A 23937-nucleotide genomic window follows, 5' to 3' on the forward strand; every position below is an offset into this window, starting at 1 on the left:
GCTTGATTATCTGTTGGTTTCTTCTCTCTCATACATGTTTGGAATCAATCTGCAAATTGTGAACAAATATGACAGAGGAACAGAAGTCTCTGCAATGGTAAGATTCTGTAAGGATCATGAAAATCAGTATGCGAGTCAAGGAGAAAGACCCAAATTACTGTTGCTGTTGAACACTGAAGTTACCTGTCCTGTTTGGCCTCCTGGCTGGATAATGAGCGCATTAAAGGCTGTGAGCTGTAATGAGCACAAAAGGCTGTGTATTTCAGAATCAGGCACGACACCTGCTACCTCTTGTTCAGCTAGCACTTTGGGAGCACAGAAGGAAGATGAATGTATTACAGGGCATGTCAGAGAACTAAGTGTCTAATGGGGTGCCAGAGCAATGTGTGTGGCATCTAGAAATAAGGGAACACGGCAGGAAGCTCGTGCTATTGTTGTGGTAGGACAGGGGTATAGGTGATGTAAAGACAGAAGACACAAAACTCTGGGAAAACAGGATTCAGTATTTCTGCTGCTCCAAGAAGAGCTATGCTTAGAACGCAACCATTCATGACTTCCAATACCTTTTAAATTATTTTTCTTGCCTCACCTCTCAGTATTTCTTGACTACACAAACCTGTGACTTCAGATCAACATCTTCAAGACGTTTTATGAAGAAGTGTTCCTCAAGGGTAGAAGGAACAGCTTTTACCACAATGTGCTTTTTATCATTTCTGTTGTACTGAATGGTAACCATTTGTCTAAAAAAATCCAACCAAGGAAAATTTTCTTCCCCAAATTAAGAGACTGCAATGGGATGTTCTCGGCAGAACCTCAGAATACACCTCCCACAGCAGCATCAAAAATACTTCTGCCAGAGAATTTAGAAATGTGACCATCATGCCACAACGCAGCCCTTTTATCCTGTCTTTTTCATTCTATGTGGGACAGTGTTAATTAGTTGCTCTCACAGGAATTCATTCCACAAACTTAAACCAACCCTTCTGTTGCTTGCTCTGTTGTGCTGAGATACTAAACTGCTGACTGTGCCATTAGCCCATCAATTTTTAGGTACTGCCCACCTGAATGTTAAGCACCTCGAATCTGATGTGGTATTAAATCCGCATGGAAGGAAAGCAGTTAAAATATCAGGCTGGGATTCTAGCCTTGACCAAAACTCTCCAGAAGGCAAAATGTTACATCTTTACTACATTTTTGAAGAATAATAATTTCAAACTCAAGTAGACTGCATTTCTGTAGTTCCCCGAGATGTAATAAAGGTATAGAGTACTGGGAGTGTATGATCTTTGACTCATGCGTAGAGCACAAAGATGCAGTTAGCTATAAATAGTATGCAGGAGTGATGCAACCATTACTATATTCTGCTATGATTGCACTGCTGTTCTGCAAGACGGACATGAAATCCAGGCCTATTCTTCATCAGCAGAATTAAAAACAAGTTTGTCTACACACAGAGATCCATAAATAAAATGGTTTATGTTGAAGATACTCTTATCCTTCTGTATTTAAGCCTGATCCATCACCCACTAATGGCAATAGAAATATTCCTACCGACTCAATTAAATGTTGGACCGAATGCTTTATGCTACCTCTGTTGTCAGGAAAAGTGTATTTTTTCCTTTCAACAGGTAACAGAATCTCTTACTTACTGTTCAATTATTTTGCATATATTTTTTTAAAGCTTCTGCATGAGGGGCATAACTGTTTTGTAGATGTCAGTATGAACACAACCTGGATAAGAAATTGTAAACATTCACAAAAGACTCCAAAACCAAGTATTCGTGACTTGTCAGAATGCACGCATCTGATGAGGAGCCAATTTTACCATGGAAGGATTAAACTAAAACTTTGAACAGGCCGTTCAGCTATGGTACATGGGGTTTAGGGCAACTCTAACTCTAACATCCTTGGTCTCTCAGGTTGAAGTTTGACAAGGATCTGGCCTGGCACTACACCAGAACCAAAACCTGTCATCTCTTCTTCGTCTATTTTCTCTTTCCCACCTTCTCCCTCTCTTGTGCCGGTGTCTGCGTAGCAAGTGCACAACAAAATGGTTTAAAGACCTGATCTCACTGAAAAATATTGCAGGGGAATGCTTGCTGTTAGCTAGGTCAGTTTTCTCAGTGTGCTTCACTGTCCGGCACAAACACAGACACACAGAGGCACTACCAGCTTAAATGTGTACTGTACTGTAACTTTGGAAACCAAAGACCAGATAGGGATAAATGACTTACACTGGATTGTTTTTTAGCCTACTGTCTTCAAAAGTACTGTTCACATGCTAACTTCTATTTAACATGCACAGAAAAGGTAGACTGAATTGCACCTCACCAGATAAGCCTAATGGTTTATATAACCTCATATTCTATTTCAAAGAAAAATGGATCTCATAGTGGACTACTAAGCAAAGAGGCAACCTAAAAAGTTTTGTGTTTTTTTTTTTTTTACTATGTCCCCTTAAGCATCAGGCTTTATCACAGCTATTAGTGACTCTCATGACTGGAGTGCTGCAATGGATGGCTATAGACTCTTCAGAAGGGACAGGCGAGGAAGGAGAGGCGGTGGGGTGGCCCTGTATGTTAGGGAGTGTTTCGATTGTATAGAGCTCAACGATTGTGATGATGGTACAGTTGAGTGTTTATGGGTAAGGATGAGGGGGAAGGCCAACGAGGCAGATATCCTGCTGGGAGTCTGTTATAGACCACCCAACCAGGATGAAGGGGCGGATGAAGCGTTCTATAAGCGGCTGGCAGAAGTCTCTCAATCGCTAGCCCTTGTTCTCGTGGGGGACTTCAACTTCCCGGATGTCTGCTGGAAATACAACATGGCAGAGAGGAAGCAGTCTAGGAGGTTCCTGGAGTGTGTGGAAGACAACTTCCTGACACAGCTGGTGAGTGAGCCTACCAGGGGAGGTGCCTCGCTTGACCTGCTGTTTACTAACAGAGAAGGACTGGTGGGAGATGTGGTGGTCGGAGGCCGTCTTGGGCTTAGCGACCATGAAACGATAGAATTCTCCATTCTTGGTGAAGTAAGGAGGGGGGCCAGCAAAACCGCAACCATGGACTTCCGGAGGGCGGACTTTGGCCTGTTCAGGACGCTGGTTGAGAGAGTCCCGTGGGAGACGGTCCTGAAGGGCAAAGGGGTCCAGGAAGGCTGGATGATCTTCAAGAAGGAGGTCTTAAAGGCGCAGGAGCAGGCTGTCCCTGTACGCCGTAAGAAGAACGGGCAGGGAAGACGACCGGCCTGGCTGAACGGGGAGCTCTTGCTGGGACTCAGGAAAAAAAGGAGAGTTTACCGCTTGTGGAAGAAGGGGGAGGCGACTCAAGAAGAGTACAGGGATCTCGTTAGGTCGTGCAGAGAAGAAATGAGAAAGGCAAAAGCCCAGCTAGAACGCAATCTGGCCGCTGTCGTTAAAGACAACAAAAAAAGTTTTTACAAATATATTAATGACAAGAAGAGAGCCAAGAAAAATCTCCGTCCTTTATTGGATGCAGGGGGGAACATTGTCACCGAGGATGAGGAAAAGGCTGAGGTACTCAATGCCTTCTTTGCCTCAGTCTTTAACAGGCAGACCAGTTATCCTCAGGGTACTCGGCCCCCCGAGCTGGAAGACAGGGACGGCGAGCAGGATGAACCCCCCGTAATCCAAGAGGAAGCAGTCAATGACCTGCTACGCCACCTGGATGCTCACAAGTCTATGGGGCTGGATGGGATCCACCCGAGAGTGCTGAGGGAGCTGGCGGAGGTGCTCGCCAAGCTGCTTTCCATCATTTATCAGCGGTCCTGGTTAACGGGGGAGGTCCCGGACGACTGGAGGCTTGCCAATGTGACACCCATCTACAAGAAGGGCCGGAAGGAGGATCTGGGGAACTACAGGCCTGTCAGCCTGACCTTGGTGCCGGGGAAGATTATGGAGCGGTTCCTCTTGAGGGCGCTCACAAGGCATGAGTGGGACAACCAGGGGATCCGGCCTAGCCAGCACGGATTCATGAAAGGCAGGTCCTGCCTGACCAACCTAATCTCCTTCTGTGACCAGGTGACCCGCCTAGTGGATGAGGGAAAGGCTGTGGATGTGGTCTACCTGGACTTCAGCAAGGCCTTTGACACCGTCTCCCACAGCATTCTCCTAGAGAAGCTGGCGGCTCACGGCTTAGACAGGTGTACTCTGTGCTGGGTCAAAAACTGGCTGGACGGCCGGGCCCAGAGAGTTGTGGTGAATGGAGTCAAATCCAGTTGGCGGCCGGTCACGAGCGGTGTTCCCCAGGGCTCAGTACTGGGGCCGGTCTTGTTTAATATCTTTATCGATGATCTGGATGAGGGGATTGAGTGCACCCTCAGTAAGTTTGCAGACGACACCAAGTTGGGCGGGAGTGTTGATCTGCTCGAGGGTAGGAAGGCAGAGTCCCTCTGCAGAGGGACCTGGACAGGCTGGATCGATGGGCCCAGGCCAACTGTATGAGGTTCAACAAGGCCAAGTGCCGGGTCCTGCACTTCGGCCACAACAACCCCATGCAGCGCTACAGGCTTGGGGAAGAGTGGCTGGAAAGCTGCCTGTCGGAAAAGGACCTGGGGGTGCTGGTCGACAGCCGGCTGAACATGAGCCGGCAGTGTGCCCAGGCGGCCAAGAAGGCCAATGGCATCCTGGCTTGTATCAGAAATAGTGTGGCCAGCAGGACTAGGGAAGTGATCGTGCCCCTGTACTCGGCCCTGGTGAGGCCGCACCTCGAATACTGTGTTCAGTTTTGGGCCCCTCACTACAAGAAGGACGTTGAGGTGCTGGAGCGTGTCCAGAGAAGGGCAACGAGGCTGGTGAGGGGTCTGGAGAACAAGTCTTATGAGGAGCGGCTGAGGGAACTGGGGTTGTTTAGCCTGCAGAAAAGGAGGCTGAGGGGAGACCTCATCGCTCTCTACAACTACCTGAAAGGAGGTTGTAGCGAGGTGGGTGTTGGTCTCTTCTCCCAAGTAACAAGCGATAGGACGAGAGGAAATGGCCTCAAGTTGCGGCAGGGGAGGTTTAGATTGGATGTAAGGAAAAATTTCTTTACTGAAAGAGTGGTGAAACATTGGAACAGGCTGCCCAGGGAAGTGGTGGAGTCCCCATCCCTGGAAGTATTTAAAAGACGAGTAGATGAGGCACTTAGGGACATGGTTTAGCGGACATGGTGGTGTTGGGTTGACGGTTGGACTCGATGATCTTAGAGGTCTTTTCCAACCTCAATGATTCTATGATTCTATGATTAATATTTATGCTAGCTAGCTTGAAGTATTTATTTATTTAATTAATTTCCCCTAAGCACTTTGGCTTGATCATGTGTTTGAGTGAGCAGTTCCTCACCTGAATAAGCATTTTATTTGGAAAAAAAAAAATCGAAATTGAATTTGCTACACACTTGCTTTCTCTTCTCACAACTTTCCCACTACTGATTTACAGACATTTTACGTATTTCATGTCTGTTATCTCATTTCTATGCACTATTACTATAACTACACACACATACCGAGGGCACAGTGTAACAATCCTCCCTTTTGGCAGCGAGGCCGGCCGACGTGATTGCCGGCTCCCCCCTCTCCTGTCCCACACCTGTTCTTCCGGGCCACTAACTCATGAAAAAAATTACCTGTCAGAAAAACTCTTAAAAACGCTTCCCGTTGCACCCCACAGCCAGGCTAAACTGCTGGAGGACGCGGCGCTATTAGGCAGCGGGTGTGAGGGCGGGCCGGGATCCCCCTCTCCCTCCCCGGCGGCGGACCCGAGCTGTGGGATCTGCTGGGCAGGGAGAAGGGAGACGTTCCCCGGCTGTACCACTGCGTGCCCCCTGCAGGTGGGGACATGAGGCGACTGCCTGTCGCCTCGGCACCATCCGGCTCCTTAAAGCCGCCCAGCGACAGAACCCGGAGATACAGCCCCGCGCGAAACGCCGCTCCTCCTTCCAGCACCTGGGCATTCTCCCCGGCCGCCTCCTGTGCGGCAAATGGTACGAGCCGCAGCAGCCCGCACAGGTGTGGCCGGTGGGACAAACCAACAGCGGGCGGAGGGGGAGCTGTGCGGGCGCGCGCGCTCGCTCGCGCGTGCGGCGAAGAGTGATGAGAGGCGGCGAGGCGGGAGGGCGAGATCGGGACGGGGCTGGGGCTGGGGCTGGGGCTGGGAGCGGCCGCATCATCGGGGAGCGACGCGAGCAGAGCGACCGCCGCGGGAGATTGAAGTGCCTGCGCCGCCGCTGGGGCCGCGGCGAGGCGAGGAGGGGGCGGCGCCGCTGCCGCTACAGTAGCTGTTGCCCGGGGGGAGGAGAGGAGGAGGAAGGGGCCGCCCGCCCTTCCGCCGGTAAGTGCCGGTCAGCGGGTGGGGGAAGGGCGCGGGCCCCGCCGCGCCACGGCCCCTCCGGGCGGGGAGTCCGGGCCCCCGCCCCCGGCGGCGGCTCGCGTGCCCGCGCAGGGAGGGCCGCCGAGCAAGCAGGGCCCTCGTGGGTCTGCTCCTGCCCCCGGAGGCCGCTGGGCTGCAGGCCGAGGGGCCGCCCCTGCCCGGGTGCCCGTCCCCGGCCTGTGCCGAGTCGCCCAGGCCAGACTTGCGGACTGGGAGGAGGCTTCTGGTGAACCGGCGCTGCCTGAAGCGGGAAAGAGCGGGCGTGAAGCTGGGCGAAAACTGGTCTCCTCTCTCCAAGGTTGCAGTTTGATGAGTAAAGGCAACCCCCCACCCGCAGCGGCTGCACCCCCCGCCCCTTTGCTGGCCCAGGTGTTGGCACAGGCAGGCCTTGAACTGAATCATAAAACTAATCTTAGTTTAAAAATAAAGTTGTGGGTTTTGTTTTTGGGGTTTTTTTTAAGCTTGAGTCAGCTTCCTGAGCTGATTCAGTGTATGGGCAGCAGAAGTGCTTGTGTGGGCAACAGAGGTTGGTGCAGAGGAGGAACGAGTGGCTGGAGCTTGTGGTAGACGTGCTGGTTGAAAGTGTTAATAAAGCTACGTGCCAATTAGAACATCTGTAACAACTCAAGAGTTATAATTTGGCCATTCGTATCTTGATGGAGCATTTATTTTAACGTTGAGGTATTTCAGATGTCTTTCGGTGGATGCATTTCTCTTTATGCCTTAGAAACTATGCATGTACAGGCTAGATTTCTTTAGTGAGAACTTCACCTTTTTAGAAATAGATTGCTTCTTGTATAGCAGTACATAGAAGAAAAAAAGTATCTGTGGATCACCATTGCCTGATGGACTTCAGGAGTCAGTTGCAAAAAGAGTAGGCTTTTAGGATGCTGACAAAGATATAACTAATTCTTTCATTTTCTCAGTGTATTCATTTATCAGAAGTACATTTACATTCAGTCACATACTGGATGACCTTGTGTGTACAGGCATTCTTGAGTCTAACAGAAGTGATGAAAGGCATTTGCCCTTCCCCTAACGGGCCTTTAGAATCACAATGACAAAAGGCTCAAATGTGAGGGAAGACAAATTTGTGAACACGTTAGAGGATAGTTCTGTCTCTAACCGTGACAAACAGGGTGAGGAAAAATGGAATATTCCTAAGAAACTTTGTAACTGGACACTAGTTTGATAGGTCTCAAAAGCATCTTGTCAAATCACTTTTACGTACAGAAGCAGCACCTCTCACATGCGGGACTCTGCTAGTCTGAGTTTCTTCAGTGAACATGGTAGCAGAGTCAGTGGCAGCAACTGTTTATAGTTCTGTCTTGACAGATGACTTTTCCCATCTTCTGGTGAGAAGTTTGAGCTTTCCTCCAGCCCTTCGCTAGTATTTTTACCTCGTATTCCTTGTCTCAAACATCCCCATGCTGCCTAACCAGCTCTCCGTGTCTTGGAGGTTCAGATGCCGTTAGGGCTTTACTTTCACTTCTCTCAGTTTCTGTTCTCCTTGTCTACAGAGATCCCTGGGAATTTGCTTTTGTTTCCAGTAGACCAACTCCTTTCTGGCAAACCTGGGCTTCTGTTAGGAAAAGGGGGTTTGATACTGCTTGTACAGAGCTGCTAGAGCACTTTCTCCTGACTCAGCCTAGCTTGTAACTTCTGCTTATTCAATCAGTTGTTATTATATATACAGATCTCAGCTCAAGTCACAGCCCTCCCTGGTCTTGTTATTGTTGGCTGAAAGTAAAAATCAGGGTTTTCATTCCTTCTGTCTTCACCTCTCTTTCTTGCATCGAAATTTGTTCATTTAAGCTAAGAAGTAACTGGTAGCATTTTATTTATCGCTAGTGCTACCGAGAGCTTTGTAGCTCTCTCCTAGGTAGGTTGCACAGCCACAGTAAAGAAAAAAAGCCGTACAAGTTTGGAAAGCTTCCTTTCTTGTCATATTTTGTGCACCAAAATCTTCGAAAGCCTGTTTACAATGCCAAGCAAAATGTAGTCATGCAATTGTAATAAAAATGTTTGCTGCCTCTTGCCACTAAGAGTGGTATACAAAAAAAGTAGTATATTGAAAGTATTGAATGGCTATGACTTTTTTTTATCCCTTTTTAATTAAGCCTCCTTTTACTATCCCAGTTTTATTTCCATCTTTCCTGCAGGTGGATGGATTTAAAAAATAATCTTGCAATTTAATCTGTTGGGGGGGAAAAAAAAAACCCAAAACAAACAAAAACCGAACCAAACCCACAAACCCCACATATCTATGGATTAGGTGTCAGACATCCCGGTGTTAGTTATAAAGCTAAAAAGCTATTACGGAATGAAATGAGCCTGACTCGGTGCAGGGCTAACAGCTAAGCCCTGACCACCCAGAAAGCGGGGCGCGGCGGGTGTCGCCCCCCGCTCCCGGGCCGCTCCGGCCCCGCCGGGGAAGGCCCGGCTCCGGGCGCTGTGTCCGCCGGCTCCCGCTTCCTCCTCCTCCGGGACTACCGCTCCCAGAAGCGCCCGGGCTGAAAGTGAAAATAAACGCCAGGTTGCGCTTCGTTTTTTTCCTCCTCTCCCCGGCGGCGGTAGCACATGTCCTTTCTCTTTTGTTTTCCGCCTGGCAGGCCGGCTGCGCGCTCGGGCTGCGGAAGCCGCCGAGAATCGCCGCCCCGAGGGAGAAGTGGGATCGGGACCCCGCCGGAGCGGCGTCCAGGAGCTGCCGCCCGGCCCTCCAGAGAAGCCTAGAAGCGACGGTTTTTATGGAGCTGGAAGTCCAGACGGAGGAGTAAAACTTTGCAGTTTCTCTCCGCGATTCCCACATGCAAGTTGATAACGTGAGACCAGCTGCTTTTCTTGCTGCTGCTGCTACCTCGAGTGCTGAGGGGCCAGCGCTCTCCTCCCCCACCTGCTGCTGTTTCCTTTACCCGGCCCTAGAGCTGCTCAGTGGGTTTACCTTGCCATGTGGGGCTAGGAGAGGTGCAGCGATTTTCCACAGCGTGAAGCGGTAAACATGGAGGCGGCGTGCAAACCCGACGGCGGGGAGCAGAGTCATCAAGGCAGCGGCGTGGACGCCCCTGGGGACGCTTCTATGGACTGCTACTTGCGATCTCAGGGCTTGTACAGAAAGAGAGTTGCCAAGGATGGATCTTGTCTTTTCAGGGCTGTGGCCGAGCAGGTAACTGCTTACATAGACAAAGCTACTTCGTATGAAAGCATGCGAAGTGGATCTCATTAGGGGGTGATAATTAGCGTTAAAATGCAGACGAGTATAGGTTAAGGTTACACAGTCGTGTGCCGGGGAAAAAAAATAATTCTGTCTTGCGGGGTGAGAGGAGTTTTGTGTGTACAGCCGCCTTCTGTCATCAAGAAATTGTTACCTGTTTTCACCTTCCACTGCCTCCTCAGAGCTTTTTTCAGTGTAAGATTTCAACTTTTGGGTATAACTGCTTTGTATGAGACTATTTAGGAAACGGAATTTAGTGGAAAGAGCTGAAAAGCCTTGTTCTTAGTTTTGTTAATTAGTTTACTATAAAATTAGAGAAAGTGAGTAATTTGTTTTCAGTTCTTCCTGTTGAATTCCCCTCCCCCATTTCAATGTTACTGTTAAAGGAAAAAAGTGACAGCGTCATCTTGTCTTAGATACAAACAAACAGCAGTGGGAGCTCTGGTGCTTCTGATTGTGGGAGCCCAGATTCCTGTGCTAATTATACACAGTGCACTTTTTTTTTTTTAAATTACTTTCCCCACTGAATTTACAAGTTCAGGAAAGCAAACACTATTGATCTGAAGTGAGTGGGGTTTTTTATTGCAAGGGAATAATCAATGAATATACATTGATATTCTGATATTTTTAATTATTATATAGAAGGTTTCTCCCATGCTCCAGTGTATATAGCACTTTTTTCAACTATTAATTAAATCTTTAACATCCCATTCTTACTTTAGTAAAGGGAAGGTCTTTAATTCAAAGTTAGTACGTGTTTATCCACAAATTTGGCCTAATCTCTGTACTCTTTATGCAGAAAAACGGAACTGATCTGAATTTGGAAGTGTTTTAAATTAAGAGTAAGGATTGCAAGAAGGGCTGCAATTTAGATTGACTGGAACTTCCCTATGTTGTAGTGAGGATGCAGACAAAGGCACACTAGAGATAACTCTGAACCTATGATGAAAGTAATATTTTTCCAGTACGAGATTTGAACAGGAGGTAGAATGTAGGTGTCATATTGGGATCTGAATTCCTGGCTTCCAAATCAGTATTTGGGCAACAGACCTACACCTCTTAAAGTCAAGAGAAAGTAACCCTGCACTCTCTTACATTTGGTTGGATTTCTTTGAACGAATGCATGTTGGTAGTTGATTTCTTCATCCACTCCTTAGGTAATTTACTTCTTCAGTTAATTGAAGTCCTTTACAAAGGAGTTGGTTAACGAATGACAACAAATGCTATTCCTTTCGCTCAGTAAATCCTCATAAAATTGAACGTTTGAATTTAATAAATCTGTGAATTCTTCAGTTACTTAATTTTTTATTAAGTCATTGAGGTTTCACCTGCATAAAGATGTTGTTACTGAATGAATATGCATTTTAAATATTCTTAAAAATAAAGCTAGAGTATTTCCAAGCCTGTGTTTAGACAACAGTCATTAATTATTTGTGACCTGTCATAAAAACTCCTAAAAACCAGTGTCACTTTCTTCTGTTTCTCCCTTTGTAGGTGTTACACTCTCAGTCTCGGCATTTTGATGTTAGGATGGCTTGTGTAGACTATCTTCGGAAAAATAGGGAGAAATTTGAAGCAGTAAGTATTTTTGGGTTTCTTTGTGAGCGTTTAAAAAAATGCTTTTTTTAAAAAAATACTTTATTCCTTCCACTTTTCTAAGGTATATTCTGCTGTTGTGACAGTATTCATCATAGCAATATACTACTTGATGCTTTTTAAAGTGAGTGCTCTTTAAATTAATTGGCACATGTGTGGTAGTACTCAGTTTCATAAGCCTGGAGAAAGACCTGTATACTGCTTGAACTGGAGGCATGTGGGGTGGGAAGAGTTTTTAATGCTCATTAAAAAACAAAGCAAACTTTCTTAAACTTCAGTAGTCTGTAGTGGAGCTACCAAAATCTGGATTTTATTGTAGTATAATGCATATTTTAATAAAGGTCATAAAATGTTCTTATTGTGCTATTTAATTGCTTTTACAGTATATAAGGGATTTGACTGATGAGATCAGTGAAATTTGTTTTAGGGTCTACAATTTATTTTGCATTGCCACTCTCCCCCCCCCATCTGTAATGAAGTTCTCCATCAACCATGGACATAAAATATTTTGATATTGATCTGTATTTGGTCAATTTTGTCAGTGTTAACATTATAAAATCCTTTTGTTCTTCCTTTTAAAAGAACAATAATAAATAATGGTGCTCCTGTTTGTGTTTGTATGTGTTCTAGTGTATATACCATTTACTAATTTCCAGGATAGCCAAAACAGGAGTTTGTGTAAGCATTTGTTACTAGAGGATTATTACTCAGCTTTCTCTTTCTGTTCTAAATTTACCCAGGCCCAAAATAAAAAGGCTGTTTTAGATGCACATTGGCATAGGGAAGAGAAGGAAAGCAGGAATAAGAGTGTGTGTATTTGCTATAATTTCTGACGAAGTGCCCTGTGCTCAAATGTGACTGATCACTGTGTAATGTGAAAGTTGTCAAGAATGAATGACATAACATATAGTGAATCTCTCCAGGAGAATGCAGCTCTGACTTGACTATTTCTATTTGCCTGGACTGTTTGTTTCCAGTCCATCTGAGGACTTATCAACTCTTAGATCTTTTTTTTTTTTTTTTTTTTTTCCTTTTCACTGCTGACTTTTTAATCCCTTTCTTTCCAGAGTTACCCCAGTCACTCCAATATCTGCTGCTCTACTTCTATTTTCTTGTTGCATCGTGTAGATTTTGGAAATACCATGACCCTTCTTGACTCTAAACGTGTGTTGTTTCCCCCCCCGCAGTTCTGGCATCTTCTCAGCCGGGTAACTGCTTTGTCAACCCCAGCTGGTTTTGCTGTCTTCGTGTCTCTTCCAAACTCCCAGTCTCACTGGTTTTGTTTTGTTTTTTCTTTTCCTTAGACTTGATCCAAGTGATATGACCTCTCCTCTATCCATCTTTGCTGTTCTTCTGAAAAGTCTCTTTTAAAAAAGTTTCTTGTCATTTTTCAGAATAGGTGTTTCATGTACAAGGTTGAGGTGTTTCATATCTGTTCTCATCTCGTAGTATTCCTACTCCCTCAGGTACCTCACTTCAGCTCTGCTGATCTCCTTTGCTCCCCATATCTCTCGCTATACTTTGTGTTTTCCACCTGGAATGTAGCATTGTTAACTTTATCTTTCTTAAAAACAAAACAAAAACCCCACAAACAACAAATGCCTCTTTCCCTAATCTCTTAGTTCAACTATTTACTCATCTGCCTTCTTAGTGGTTTTGCTCTATTGACATGTACTGGTGGTACTTATTGAAGTTCCTCTTCTCTTTGTCCATTTTAACAATTTCAGCTTGGATTTCTGTCTCTTTAGTTCCATTGATACTGCTGTAACAAAAGTTTCAGGTGACTCTAACCACCACCTTCATTTTTGTCCTCATCCTTTCTTGAAGTGTTATCTTTGATTGCTGCTGTCTTATATTCATTCTCTTTTTTTAACTCTTCAGTTTCCTGTGAGAACTTTCTGGTGCGCTTCCTTTCTTCCTCTGTGCCTTATCTTTAGGTCATTTAATTTTGACACACAAACCAACTGCTGTCTATGATCACATTTTACTGATCCACCTTTAACTTCATACCTGATTAGTTCTGTCTAAATTAAAAATTTTGGCCAGGCTTTTTGATTCTTCTCATGAACACCACTGTCCAGCCAGGTTCAAAATGGCTAAAGCAGAACTTTTAATCTCGCTATTCCGCTCAGTTTTCCTTATTACCTTGTTTCTTAATGACTATGGGTAAAGAAGCCATCCAGCTTGTAGCTTAAGTTCATAATGGGAATTACTACTTTGTTTGGACCTCTGTGGATCTTTATTCTAACTAAATCAAGCAGATTGTGTCTAAATAGCATTTTTTAAATACAGCCTCTCTATTGCCCAGCATGGCTGAAACACTTTGAAGTTACATGTCTCAATTACTGCAGCATCTTTCTCTGGCCTTGACAAATGTGAATTTGGCCCCTTCATGTGTGTTAAGGAGCGCAGCTGAAGGATTACTTTCTTAGCCTGGCACTTACGGTGTAGCCCAATTGTTTGCATCCTTTCACTGAAAGTAAAAGCGGTTTGTCTGAAGTGATACAGAAAAGAGGAAAAAGTGCTTTATGATTTGCCTATACTATATCTTATCGCTACTTGGGTACTACAGAGATGTGACTCCCATTTCTCATTGTCCATTACTGCATATTTCTTTTAACAAGATACTTGAATAAGCCCACACATGCTCTCTCCAGTGATGCCATGCACGCCTGGGATGAATTGCCCATAAACATCTACTTGACAGCATCTTTGCTTTCTTTCGGACTTCCCGTTTGGCTGCTGGATTTCTTTTTGGGTTTTTTTGTTTTGTTTTGGATTTTGTGATGACTCCAAAAGCTGTTTATGTGGTTATTTTCTGGAATGCAGACCTGTATGTTTCACCATTTATTCCCTCATCTCTACATCACTTTATACTTAGATTGTAAGCTCTTTGAGGGCAGGATAGTCTTAAATTTCCAATGGTACATTCCCATTGGTACAGTGGGTCATAGACTGGGGATTCCATATGCTATGCTAATAAAAATAACTAATTATTACTTTTTTTTTAAATACAGTTCATAGAGGGGCCATTTGAAGAGTATTTAAAATGTTTGGAAAATCCACAGGTATGTTAAATGTGATTTATAATAGAAAGCAGTACTTTTTTTGAAGTTGATGGGTACTTGGATTTTTTTTTTTTTCTCACAAATGTTTTTCCCTGAGCTTAAGAGGTCTTTTCGATTATGTGAATGTATACTTTTATGCGTGTACTCTCTATTGTAAAATGATTTGGGAAACCTTTTTTTGTGTCTTGACTTAAACCTGTTATTCCTCAAAATTGTATCCAAACATTTCTAGCCTTGGCAAATGCCAAAAAACATAGCGTGGCTAGCTTCTTCTTGAAGACAGCCTTGAACAAAGGTCCAAAAGTTTAGGTCATGAAAAGACAGTTACTCATTTAAGGGATATTCTGAACAGTAGCCACAGGTGCTTACGAAGATACTGATTTGAAGCAAATTTCCCCCCCCCCCCCCCAATTTAATTTTAGTATTTTTATTAGGGAGTTAACAATTTGTGTAAGCTGGGGGGGGAAGGACTATCTAGTACAACATTGCAAAATCTGTTAATTTTTCTTAAGCGCTTGTACATAAATTTTACTAAATTTTCCTCTCCTAGAAATCAAAGCATGGTTTTTTATTTTACTGCCATGCCTGCAGCATCCCTAGTTAGAATGGCTAACCAGATGGTTCTTTATTTCAGTTTCCAAAATGAATGGTGGAAGGAGGAAAAAAGTGGGTGTTAGCCTATTCTGCTTCTGTCTTGCTTTGTTTATTCCAGGATCTTTAATCGCAAAGCTTTGTTAGTCAGATCCTGAGGTTATATGCTATGCTAAATGGTAAATCATGCCATTTTCCAGTAGAACTTATTCCACACTGAACTGCGCCAATGTGAATGGTTTACAGCACTGCACTGTGTGTATAGAAAATGTCTTTTTCATACTTGTCTACTAATGTTTTAAAAAATCTTTTTGAAAAATAAAACATACGAGAGCTTTTTTTACATGATCAGAGAAATTAATAGTAAGTTATTCTATATTTAAAAATTGTCATGAGAATTTAAAAAATGATTTAAAAAAATAGAACTGCTACAAATTCCTGCCCCAAACTTAATTTCAGTCATTTTTAGTTTAGTAAGAATTTAAAAAAGAAAAAAAAAATCTAGTCACATCATACGGGAGCACAGTACAGCGGTTAGGCTGGTAATGGAAGAAACAACTTTTCTATGATTTGAGTCTGGATTACGGTGTTACTGACATTTCACTGTTTAACAGTTTTAAAGGGCAGATTTTTTGGTCTTTCTTCAGGTATTGATATACAGCTGCTTGCATGAGAAATGCAACTAACTATCACAAGTTTATTTTGGCTGTTTGGAAGTGGTCTGTCTACTTTGTGTTGGAGCACTTCACAAGACCATGTCAGGGTATTTGTATGGAAGTTACCTGTGTTTTAGGCATGAGAGTTAAGCCTCAAGGTTCTTTTTCCTGTTCATTTATAGCTAAAAGCCCACTAAACCAGACAGTTTTGAAGGTAGAGAGTAGCATTTTTAAAAGCACTTGATAAATCTGACGCTTTTTTCAAAAATCACTTTTGAAAAGCTAGACTGCTGGTCGTTTAAGTTTAACAAAAGAAAAAAAATAAAAACACTGTATCACCTTTCAAAAATCACACTCTATAATGATAGATCTGCATTTACGTGATTGTTTTTAGTTCTCTTAGTTTTCATACAGATCAGTTTCTACGCCGGGGAAAAAAAATCCTTCTAGCTTGTACCCCTTAACCTTACTGGAATAGTTATTGTTATTTCAAAAAAACCTTCAAATACAATCAAAGTGTCTCGGCTGAACTCCAGACTCAGTGGTGATATATTTTCTTTTTTTTAACAATGATTTCTTGCTTCTTTTGATCTACAGATGAAGAAGTATAATAATTGTGTGTTTGATTGAACTTAATTTTCTTTTGTGTTTTTCAATACAGGAATGGGTTGGACAAGTAGAAATAAGTGCCCTTTCTCTTATGTACAAGTAAGAAAACCTTTAAACGTGATTTATTGAGATCAGTTCAGTTGTTTTGTTAGTTATCAGTTGGAATGGTAAAGATGGACTTGTATGTTATACCATAGTTCTCCAGAAAATTACAAATATGCTTTGAAAACTGCAGCTGTCAAGATATTAAATAAAAATAGAAAAGTGAGCTTTGAAAATGATGTTTTATCTGGGATGTGAATACAGGTTTGCAATAATGTCATGCATCCTACCTCCACATCTAATTGTGAGTAGAGTCATACAGTTTGTATTTTGTTAATTTTCATATCTTTAATTTTTCTGTTAAAATTGCTTTTCTTCCCATTTCTCACCAAGGCTTTAATATTAACCCTATTGCTAAGCTGTGGGCTGTACCCCTTTCTTGATTACCTCTGTACAAATGCTCTGATGTAGCTTAGTGATATGAGTATTGTAGGCTGTATGCTAGAAAGCCGTTCTCACACCTCCCCTGGTATGAAGTTGTATATACTGGTATAAGACTATCTGGTGTACTGCTGTAGCTTATTCTCTTTTCTGTATAAATTTTCCTTTTTCCACTGTGTGAGTATAGATGACATAGTATGAGTTTGTCAAGGGCCATAGCTTGAGCTATGCTTAAGAAATGTTTTGTTATTTGTGCCTAAACAAACACTCCTCTTGGTGATGAACAGTTTTGCAGATGCGTTTTTATTAAATATAATCCTATATATTAAGCTTTCTTCACAAAGGATTATGAACCAATATGCTGAATGTTTATAACTGCTTTCTAATTACTGTGTAAGGGAATGAGCAATGTACAGCATCTTCTCTTTCTGCTGTTTGTAAACCAGTTAAATTCAGTATTTCAAAATGCTTACTGTAAATTAATGACATTCTTTGTACTTTGACTCTTGATGACACAGTTGATAAGAGGAAAGAAACAAACTAGTTAAATTATTTTCGGGTACTTAGATGAGTGCTAAGTGTGGGAAATTGCATGAAATTCTATCTTTGCATTTTACGTGGTTAATGGGACAGTTTGGAGTTGCATGTGCTGCATGGGTGGGAGAGGACTGAACTGAAAGTCAGAGTAAGGTTTGTCTCAAGAGACTTAGAGAGAAGGTCTGATGGTTAGATTGAGCCAGGGTGTAGAGGGATGTAACTCAATTTAAGCCAACAAAATTGCATGCTTGATTGGAACTGGATGGTCGCAATCTTCTGTTTGTTGTATTTCAGGCCATGAGAAATGTATTCTCATGAAATAGAAGCAGTTTATTTTGAAGTCATGATACATTGGTATCCAGGACCACAGCTGATAAATGAATACAGAGACAAATCCTGGTTGATAATAGTATTTTTTTAATTTCCCTTGGAAGTGTGAGGAGTCTTGTGGCATAATTGCAACTGTATGTAGTATTTCACTGCAGAGTTGAACACACAACAATTGTTACTGCCATAGTTGTTTTGAGAAGACTGGCTTCCATTAAAAAGGCAATTTAGAGACTCTGGGAAAGTGGGAATGGTGATGGAGGTTGGGGGAAAGAGTTGCTTCCCTTCCTGCATGCTGACAGACTGAAGGAAAGCAGAACTGTGAATGGCCTGTTTATGCCAAGTGGAGAAGTGAGAGAATTTCAGACTTCTCAAGCATAGGATAGAAATGCAGTGTGAATAGGTTTGTTTTCATTTCCACTCCGCAGATCTGTCACAAGTATAATTTGGTTATCTAGTAAATTTTCCTTGCCTTCCTGAAGCGGGTGCGTCCCTGAGCTATAAAATTCTTTTCCTCTCAGAATTGCTCTTTCTGAGTTGTTGTAGAAAGTTGTGGTTGGTTTGGCTTTTTTTTAATTCAAAAACTGCACCTGTGAATATACTTAATCATTTTGCAAGACTAATTAAACTTTTGCTTGTGTGAGCAAGGAAGAAGTTGAAGGAAGTGATAGGTTGCTGAGCACAGAATTCAAAAGGAGGATTATGGATAAAGGAGAGAGAAAATAATTAAACTTAAGATTATGACAGAGATTGATTATAGCAGAAAAACAAGTAGCAAAGGTTGATAGTCTTTCAGTTTTTAGAAAATAAAAAACCAAATAGCATGTCATGTCAGTATTAGTTGTGGATTTTCCTGTATTTGTCACTTTATATCCAGTTCAACTTCTTACGCTTTTTAATCTAACAAGATAAAAAAAGAATTATAAGTGTGGAGTGTAAATTCTAAATTTGCTTAACTGTAGTAGCTCAACTCTCCATTTATGGTATTTTTAATCCTCTTAAATGTAATGAGGTACCAAAACTTAGTTTGCAGCAATAAAAAATTTTCTAAACCTGTTTGAAAAACTATGCTGGACTGATACCCTTGATGATGAGTATCTGCCAACACTGCAACAGCACACTATCTGCTGGTTCTGTCCAAGCTTCCCAAAAAGTTTGTTTCTGTTCTCTCAGTTGAAGAGACAACAGAGGGATTTCTTTGCCAGTTTAAATCCAGCAATTTGAGTCTAATGAACACAACATGGTGTTCGACTCCACACTTGCTGGAGTCTTTATCCAAAGAGAAGGGGAAACTGAGCCTTCTGAATGTCTTTTTTGCAGTGTATTATCCATTTTAAAATGCAGGAAAAGATTCTTCTCGCTACACATGAAAAAGCTGAGACGTGTGGAGGGCATGATTTTCAGAGGTGCTGGAGACTTGCTTACGATATCTGATCCTCAGGCAATGCCCGCTGATGGTCTGTTGGGCTTTTGGCATGCTCCTTAGCACGCTGTGGCAGCTGGGCCACTGTTTGGGGGCAGAAACGTTGTGTGGACCCTTCTGAGCACGAGAACTTGGTTTGGGAGGCAAGGAGAGTTTCTGAGCACAGACATAGGCTGTTCTGTTAGCTGGCCACTGTGCCCAAAAGGGTTCTTGCGAGCATGTAATCAATCTGCTAGTACAGACTTAGCCTAAGCCATTGCTCATCTTGTGGAAACTTATCACTGTTTCCTGTCTCTGTTCATAAAACCAACGTCCTCTTTGTTCTGCTGGGTTTCCAAATGGCAAAGTGTAATGAATTTCTCCAGGACTGGGAACCATCGTCTTTCTAGACACAGCTCCAGAAAGCGGTGTCTGGAAATTAATTTTACTTGTCATTGGCTCTGTGTGTGTTGTGCCAGCACATACTATTCCAGTATATTCTTTCATAAAAGCAAGCCTTTTTTTGACCAATGGTAGCTGTACTCATCTTCAGTATTCTTTTCCAGTAGGTGTTTTCTGTGGTTGTGTATGTTTCTTGAAGTTTACTTGAATATGCCAGTTTTTATGGATATTAATTTTTAAATGAATTCTTAACCGCTACTTTTTTCTCAGGAAAGATTTCATAATATACCAGGAACCAAATGCTTCTCCTTCACATGTAACTGAAAATGGCTTTTCTGATAAGGTAAAAAAAAAAAAAAAAAGGCTGTTGTGAAAGGCTGAATTAAGACTACTTTATAAACAGCAAATAGTTTCATGTGAGCTTTATTATTAAATACAATGAAATGTTCTGAGAATTCAATTTTAATAATTTCTTTTGTATGTATTTAAGGCAGCTATTCTGTTAATACATGTAGCACTTCTTTTTAAATAGATGGTCCATATTTGGGGTGTGGTATATCTTCCTAGTAATCTAAAATTCTGTAAAAATCAATTTACAAGTGCTAACTCTCATAGCGACCTCTGTCTTAAATTCTTTTTGACTTTTGGTCAAACTGTTTTTGGTTTAAAGGATATCTACTAAACATTTCGATCATTTTATTGATACTTTGAGATCCTGAGAGATAACAAAGCACATTGGTACATTAAATTAAATTTAGAAGGTAGTTCTCGTGAAAAATCAAGTGAGATGCAAACCCTAAAATATCTGTGTGGCTTTTTTTAATAGGTATTACTGTGCTTCTCAAATGGAAACCACTATGATATTGTTTATCCGATAGAATATTGGGAAAAGGCTGCTCTGTGCCAGTGTAAGTGTTATGTTGGTTAGTTGAAAGCATGTATTTTTACCAAAAATCTTAAAATGATCACCATCAGGTTTCAGGAAAAGGCTCTGTATGAAAGTTTATTATAGTCATTCTTTAGTAGCTTAGTTTTCCATTTGAATTGTCAATGACTGAATGATTTTGTGAGAGCATGAATTCTTATTGTGTCCTGATTCTTGACAAAGCAGATTATTTACCAAGAGGAGAAGACTTATCTGTCTCATTTAATCTGGGTGGTCTAACGTAAACAGAAAATGTTGGTGTACTAATTTATAATCTGTTGCATTGTCTTTGGTCAGCATTCTAGTTTTAATTTTGTATTTCAGACTATGTTAACTAATTGTTTATGTTAAAATTATCCTTGCATGTGTAACTTGTCACAGAAGTCATGGGGGTTGCACGTGCAAAAAATAACTGTCTTCATGGATTATTGTTTTCTTTACTAGATTACAGAAATGCCCAAAAGTCCTAATCAGGTTTGATGGGTCACTATGACACTCCCTACAAGGATTCTCATTCTTTGTGAAAACTCTGCCTATGCGCAGAGTTACAAGGCTAAGGCCAAATTTGCCTGTTAAGAGACCTGATTTCTAGTAGTTTCATGCATACCCGTTAAGCCATAGTAGCTGCAGCTGGTTTTGCTTCTAATGCCTTCACTGTTTCAGTTAACACATCGAAATGCTTGCTTGCTCTGATTGAAGTAATTTGAAATGCATCTGTAATGGTGGTGTAAAATCTCATTTACCTTGTAACTGATTTCGCCCTTCCACTTTCTCCTCTCCTTCCCCAGCTCTGCTGTATGAGTTGCTGTATGAGAAAGTATTTGATACAGATGTAAAGAAAATCATAGCAGAACTTAGTGCTGTTGGTGTGACAGAGGAAAGTAATGGTAGCAGTGAAATGTCTGCTTCAGATTCAGAAGATGACAACTACAGGTAAGTGCAATGTAGAAGTTAATGTAAGATGCCTGTGAGTAATATATGGTAAATGGGTTTTCTGAATTTCTGGTGGGTAGTAGAATCTAACAGTTAGGGTTGAAAACCTTTACAAATTACTGAGAAGAGAAACACAAAGAGGTAAGGTTAGAACTATGAAAGAGTGAAATATGTAGTCTTCACTGTACCTAAGGACAGGGTTCTGGTTCCCCTGTTTTTCCTGCAGTCTAGCTTTGGGTCTCTACATAATGGAATATTGCCATTGCAACATGTCCCTCTTCCTGTTTAAAATAGCAGAATCCCCTGGGATAATTGTCAGTGTGCCAGTCTGGCTTGGTAAACTCCATGAGAATCACTTGGCTCACTCTTGCAACTGAGTAGAGCTACAGGAATCTAATCCAAGTTGTGTTGCTGCCACATCTTGGGGCTCAAATGCCTGCTTGAGATGTAGCTAATGGAGAAATACAGATGTAGCTTGCTCCATTTTGTTCCTTGATCTTTATGAAGTGATTATATTTGTGGGTTTATATTCCTTTTGCTGGACCTGGATGCTCTAGCTAGCTTTGAGTTTTTGACCTGTTGATTCCTTTTGCACGGTAAGTCTTTGACAGTGCCATTTTTGTATTTACAAATTGGCAGTTTTTCTTCTGTTTAATACTGTTCTTAAAACCCTGGCTTGTGTGAAATTCCATTGAAGCCATGGAGATTATGCTATATTAGTGCATCATATCCCCTCTTCCCGTTGAACGTCATTAAAGTCCTTTCTGGGGGCTCTGCTATATTCTGTGTGGCATGTGGCAGAAGAAATTCTTTGAGATGTTGGGAGCTGATTTTTTCCTCAAGCTGAAAACAACAGGAAGGAAGATGATGGAAATCACCACAGAAAGAAAACCAAGTTCTGGGAAAGGGATTAGCTTCCTTTCTTGTATGGAAAAAAAATACTAGGGAACATTTCCAATTAAAATACAAAGTATTTCTGCCTCAGGGAACAATTATTGTAGTTAAACGTCAGAGAGCGGAAACCTCTATTCCTTTCTGTTCTTGGAGCTTTCCTGGGCTTCATAGGCCGTAGCATTACCTTGTATCTTTGGGATTCATAAGAAAATACACTGCTAACCTCCATAGCACCTTTGTAGATGAAGATCATATACTCACTTGAGACTATCAAACTCAATGTTTTTGGTTTAAACCATATGTCTTATGACACAAGAGCTAGTGTGTGTAACTCTTGACCTAGTTAACCCGAATTACAAACACTTTGCTGTGTTGATGAAGTCTTAAATTTTTTGTTTGTCTTTAAAGTTGACTTCAGCTTGTTTCATTAGCTAGTTTTCCAGAAGATCTTTTTAATTTTATAAATGTGAACTTTTCAGTTATGTTTTTATTTAATGTAATAGTTTATTTTGTTTTTGGGAGAAGTTAATGCTGACAGTTGCCTACAACTGCTGTAGGGAAAAATATGTGTATTTTCTCCGTGGAAAGTAATTTTCCAGCGATGTCAGGTGTAGAAAATAGTAAATTAGAGTGCCTGATGCCAGTTAACTAATGGAGTGGGTTTTGGTTTTGAGTTTTGTTGTTTTTTATGTCTGCTTTTGCTATGTTTTCCTTCTGTAGTTGCAAAAATTTTAGAGGAATTTTTTGTTTCCCTTGCCTGCCCCCCCCCTTTTTCTTTTCTTAAGTGATGGCTAAGTCAGTACACATAAGTAAGACTTCCTAAAACTTGTACTTAGAAACAAAAATCTTATTTTTAGCTTTATATGATACAGAAATGTCATTCTTGTTTTAGACGTAGCTTTTTCATTTTAAGAGATGAAGATGTTCTGTGGTATGCTTATTGTGGAAAAATACATAGAGAGTGGTAGTTTCAGTATTTTTATCCACTTCCAAGATGTTTCTTACCTGATTTCCAGGCCTTATTAATACTATATTGCCACAGCTTGCTTCTATCCTTTTGCAGAAGTAAAGCTACAACAGTTAGTGATATGAATGGATTGAAGTCTCTTTCTGGCAACAAGGTATTTATATGTTAAGATTTATTTTCTTCCTAATAACTTGTACTCTGCTATATTTTTTTCAGTGTTTAATGTTCATGATGTTTAATATTTAATGTTCAATCTTGAGTTTCTAGTCTTTCTAATGTGTAATAACTTAAAAACTACTTATTTCTTTGAAAAGTAACGTTTGCTTTTGATGTGCCAAAAAGTGGATAGTGTCCTTTTTAATGCTGCTCAGTTCTTAATTTTGTTCTGGTATGGTTAAAAGAACACCACTGAATTATTTTTTCAATGCTCTTTATGCTTTATGTATTTTCAGCTGCTTTATGTTTCAGTTTAAAGCTTGAGCACTGTGATTGAAAAATGGAAAACTGTACATCTTTATGTAGTTGACCATTTAGCACTTTGTTTTGTTTCATACAGCACCTTAAAAGCAATGGGAATCCTACCTTGTTGGTCTTACCTAAAAAAGTTCTTAAATCACTCAATCCATCAGTTTACAGAAATGTTGAATATGATGTTTGGCTCCAATCCAAATGGGGTAAGTAACTGAATACTTCAAAGTTTCAACTTTTGGAAGCTGATACATAAAGTGAAGCCCTCTTGAAGAACAGTGATGCAAATGGCAGTTTGGATTTAGGCAATGGTCTTCCTCACATGGGTCAGTGTGCAGATTTAGGGCCTGAACTTCTGGTTTGCATTTTTACTGCATCAAGAAAGTAACTCTTTCGGTGTATTTAAACTAACAGTATATTGCTGCGAATGTATTTACAGATCAGCAAAATCAAGATTTTTCTATTGCTGCTGGCATGCAATACTCAATTGGAGATAAATGTAAAGTA

The 23937-nt window shown here is 41.6% G+C and overlaps 1 protein-coding gene across 5 annotated transcripts in view; it reads left to right on the forward strand.

Moving 5' to 3' along the window:
- The first annotated feature begins 5966 nt into the window (after nucleotides 1-5966).
- The window catches only part of OTUD4 (OTU deubiquitinase 4), a 35507-nt gene continuing 17536 nt past the window's right edge, over nucleotides 5967-23937 (forward strand). For 4 of the 5 annotated variants that reach the window (XM_076337119.1, XM_076337123.1, XM_076337122.1 and 1 more), the window contains exons 1-11: nucleotides 6274-6322; nucleotides 8974-9524; nucleotides 11067-11150; nucleotides 14186-14236; nucleotides 16145-16191; nucleotides 19514-19586; nucleotides 20070-20151; nucleotides 20957-21101; nucleotides 23059-23116; nucleotides 23519-23636; nucleotides 23870-23934. In XM_076337119.1, the coding sequence (XP_076193234.1) occupies nucleotides 9360-9524; nucleotides 11067-11150; nucleotides 14186-14236; nucleotides 16145-16191; nucleotides 19514-19586; nucleotides 20070-20151; nucleotides 20957-21101; nucleotides 23059-23116; nucleotides 23519-23636; nucleotides 23870-23934 (888 nt within the window). In that variant the 5' untranslated portion in view covers nucleotides 6274-6322; nucleotides 8974-9359. Of the gene's footprint in view, nucleotides 6001-6273; nucleotides 6323-8973; nucleotides 9525-11066; nucleotides 11151-14185; nucleotides 14237-16144; nucleotides 16192-19513; nucleotides 19587-20069; nucleotides 20152-20956; nucleotides 21102-23058; nucleotides 23117-23518; nucleotides 23637-23869; nucleotides 23935-23937 lie in introns of those variants that run through there. The other variant, XM_076337120.1, reaches the window with a different exon arrangement.

The sequence above is a fragment of the Aptenodytes patagonicus genome, chromosome 4, assembly GCF_965638725.1.
Source record: "Aptenodytes patagonicus chromosome 4, bAptPat1.pri.cur, whole genome shotgun sequence".
NCBI lineage: Eukaryota > Metazoa > Chordata > Aves > Sphenisciformes > Spheniscidae > Aptenodytes > Aptenodytes patagonicus.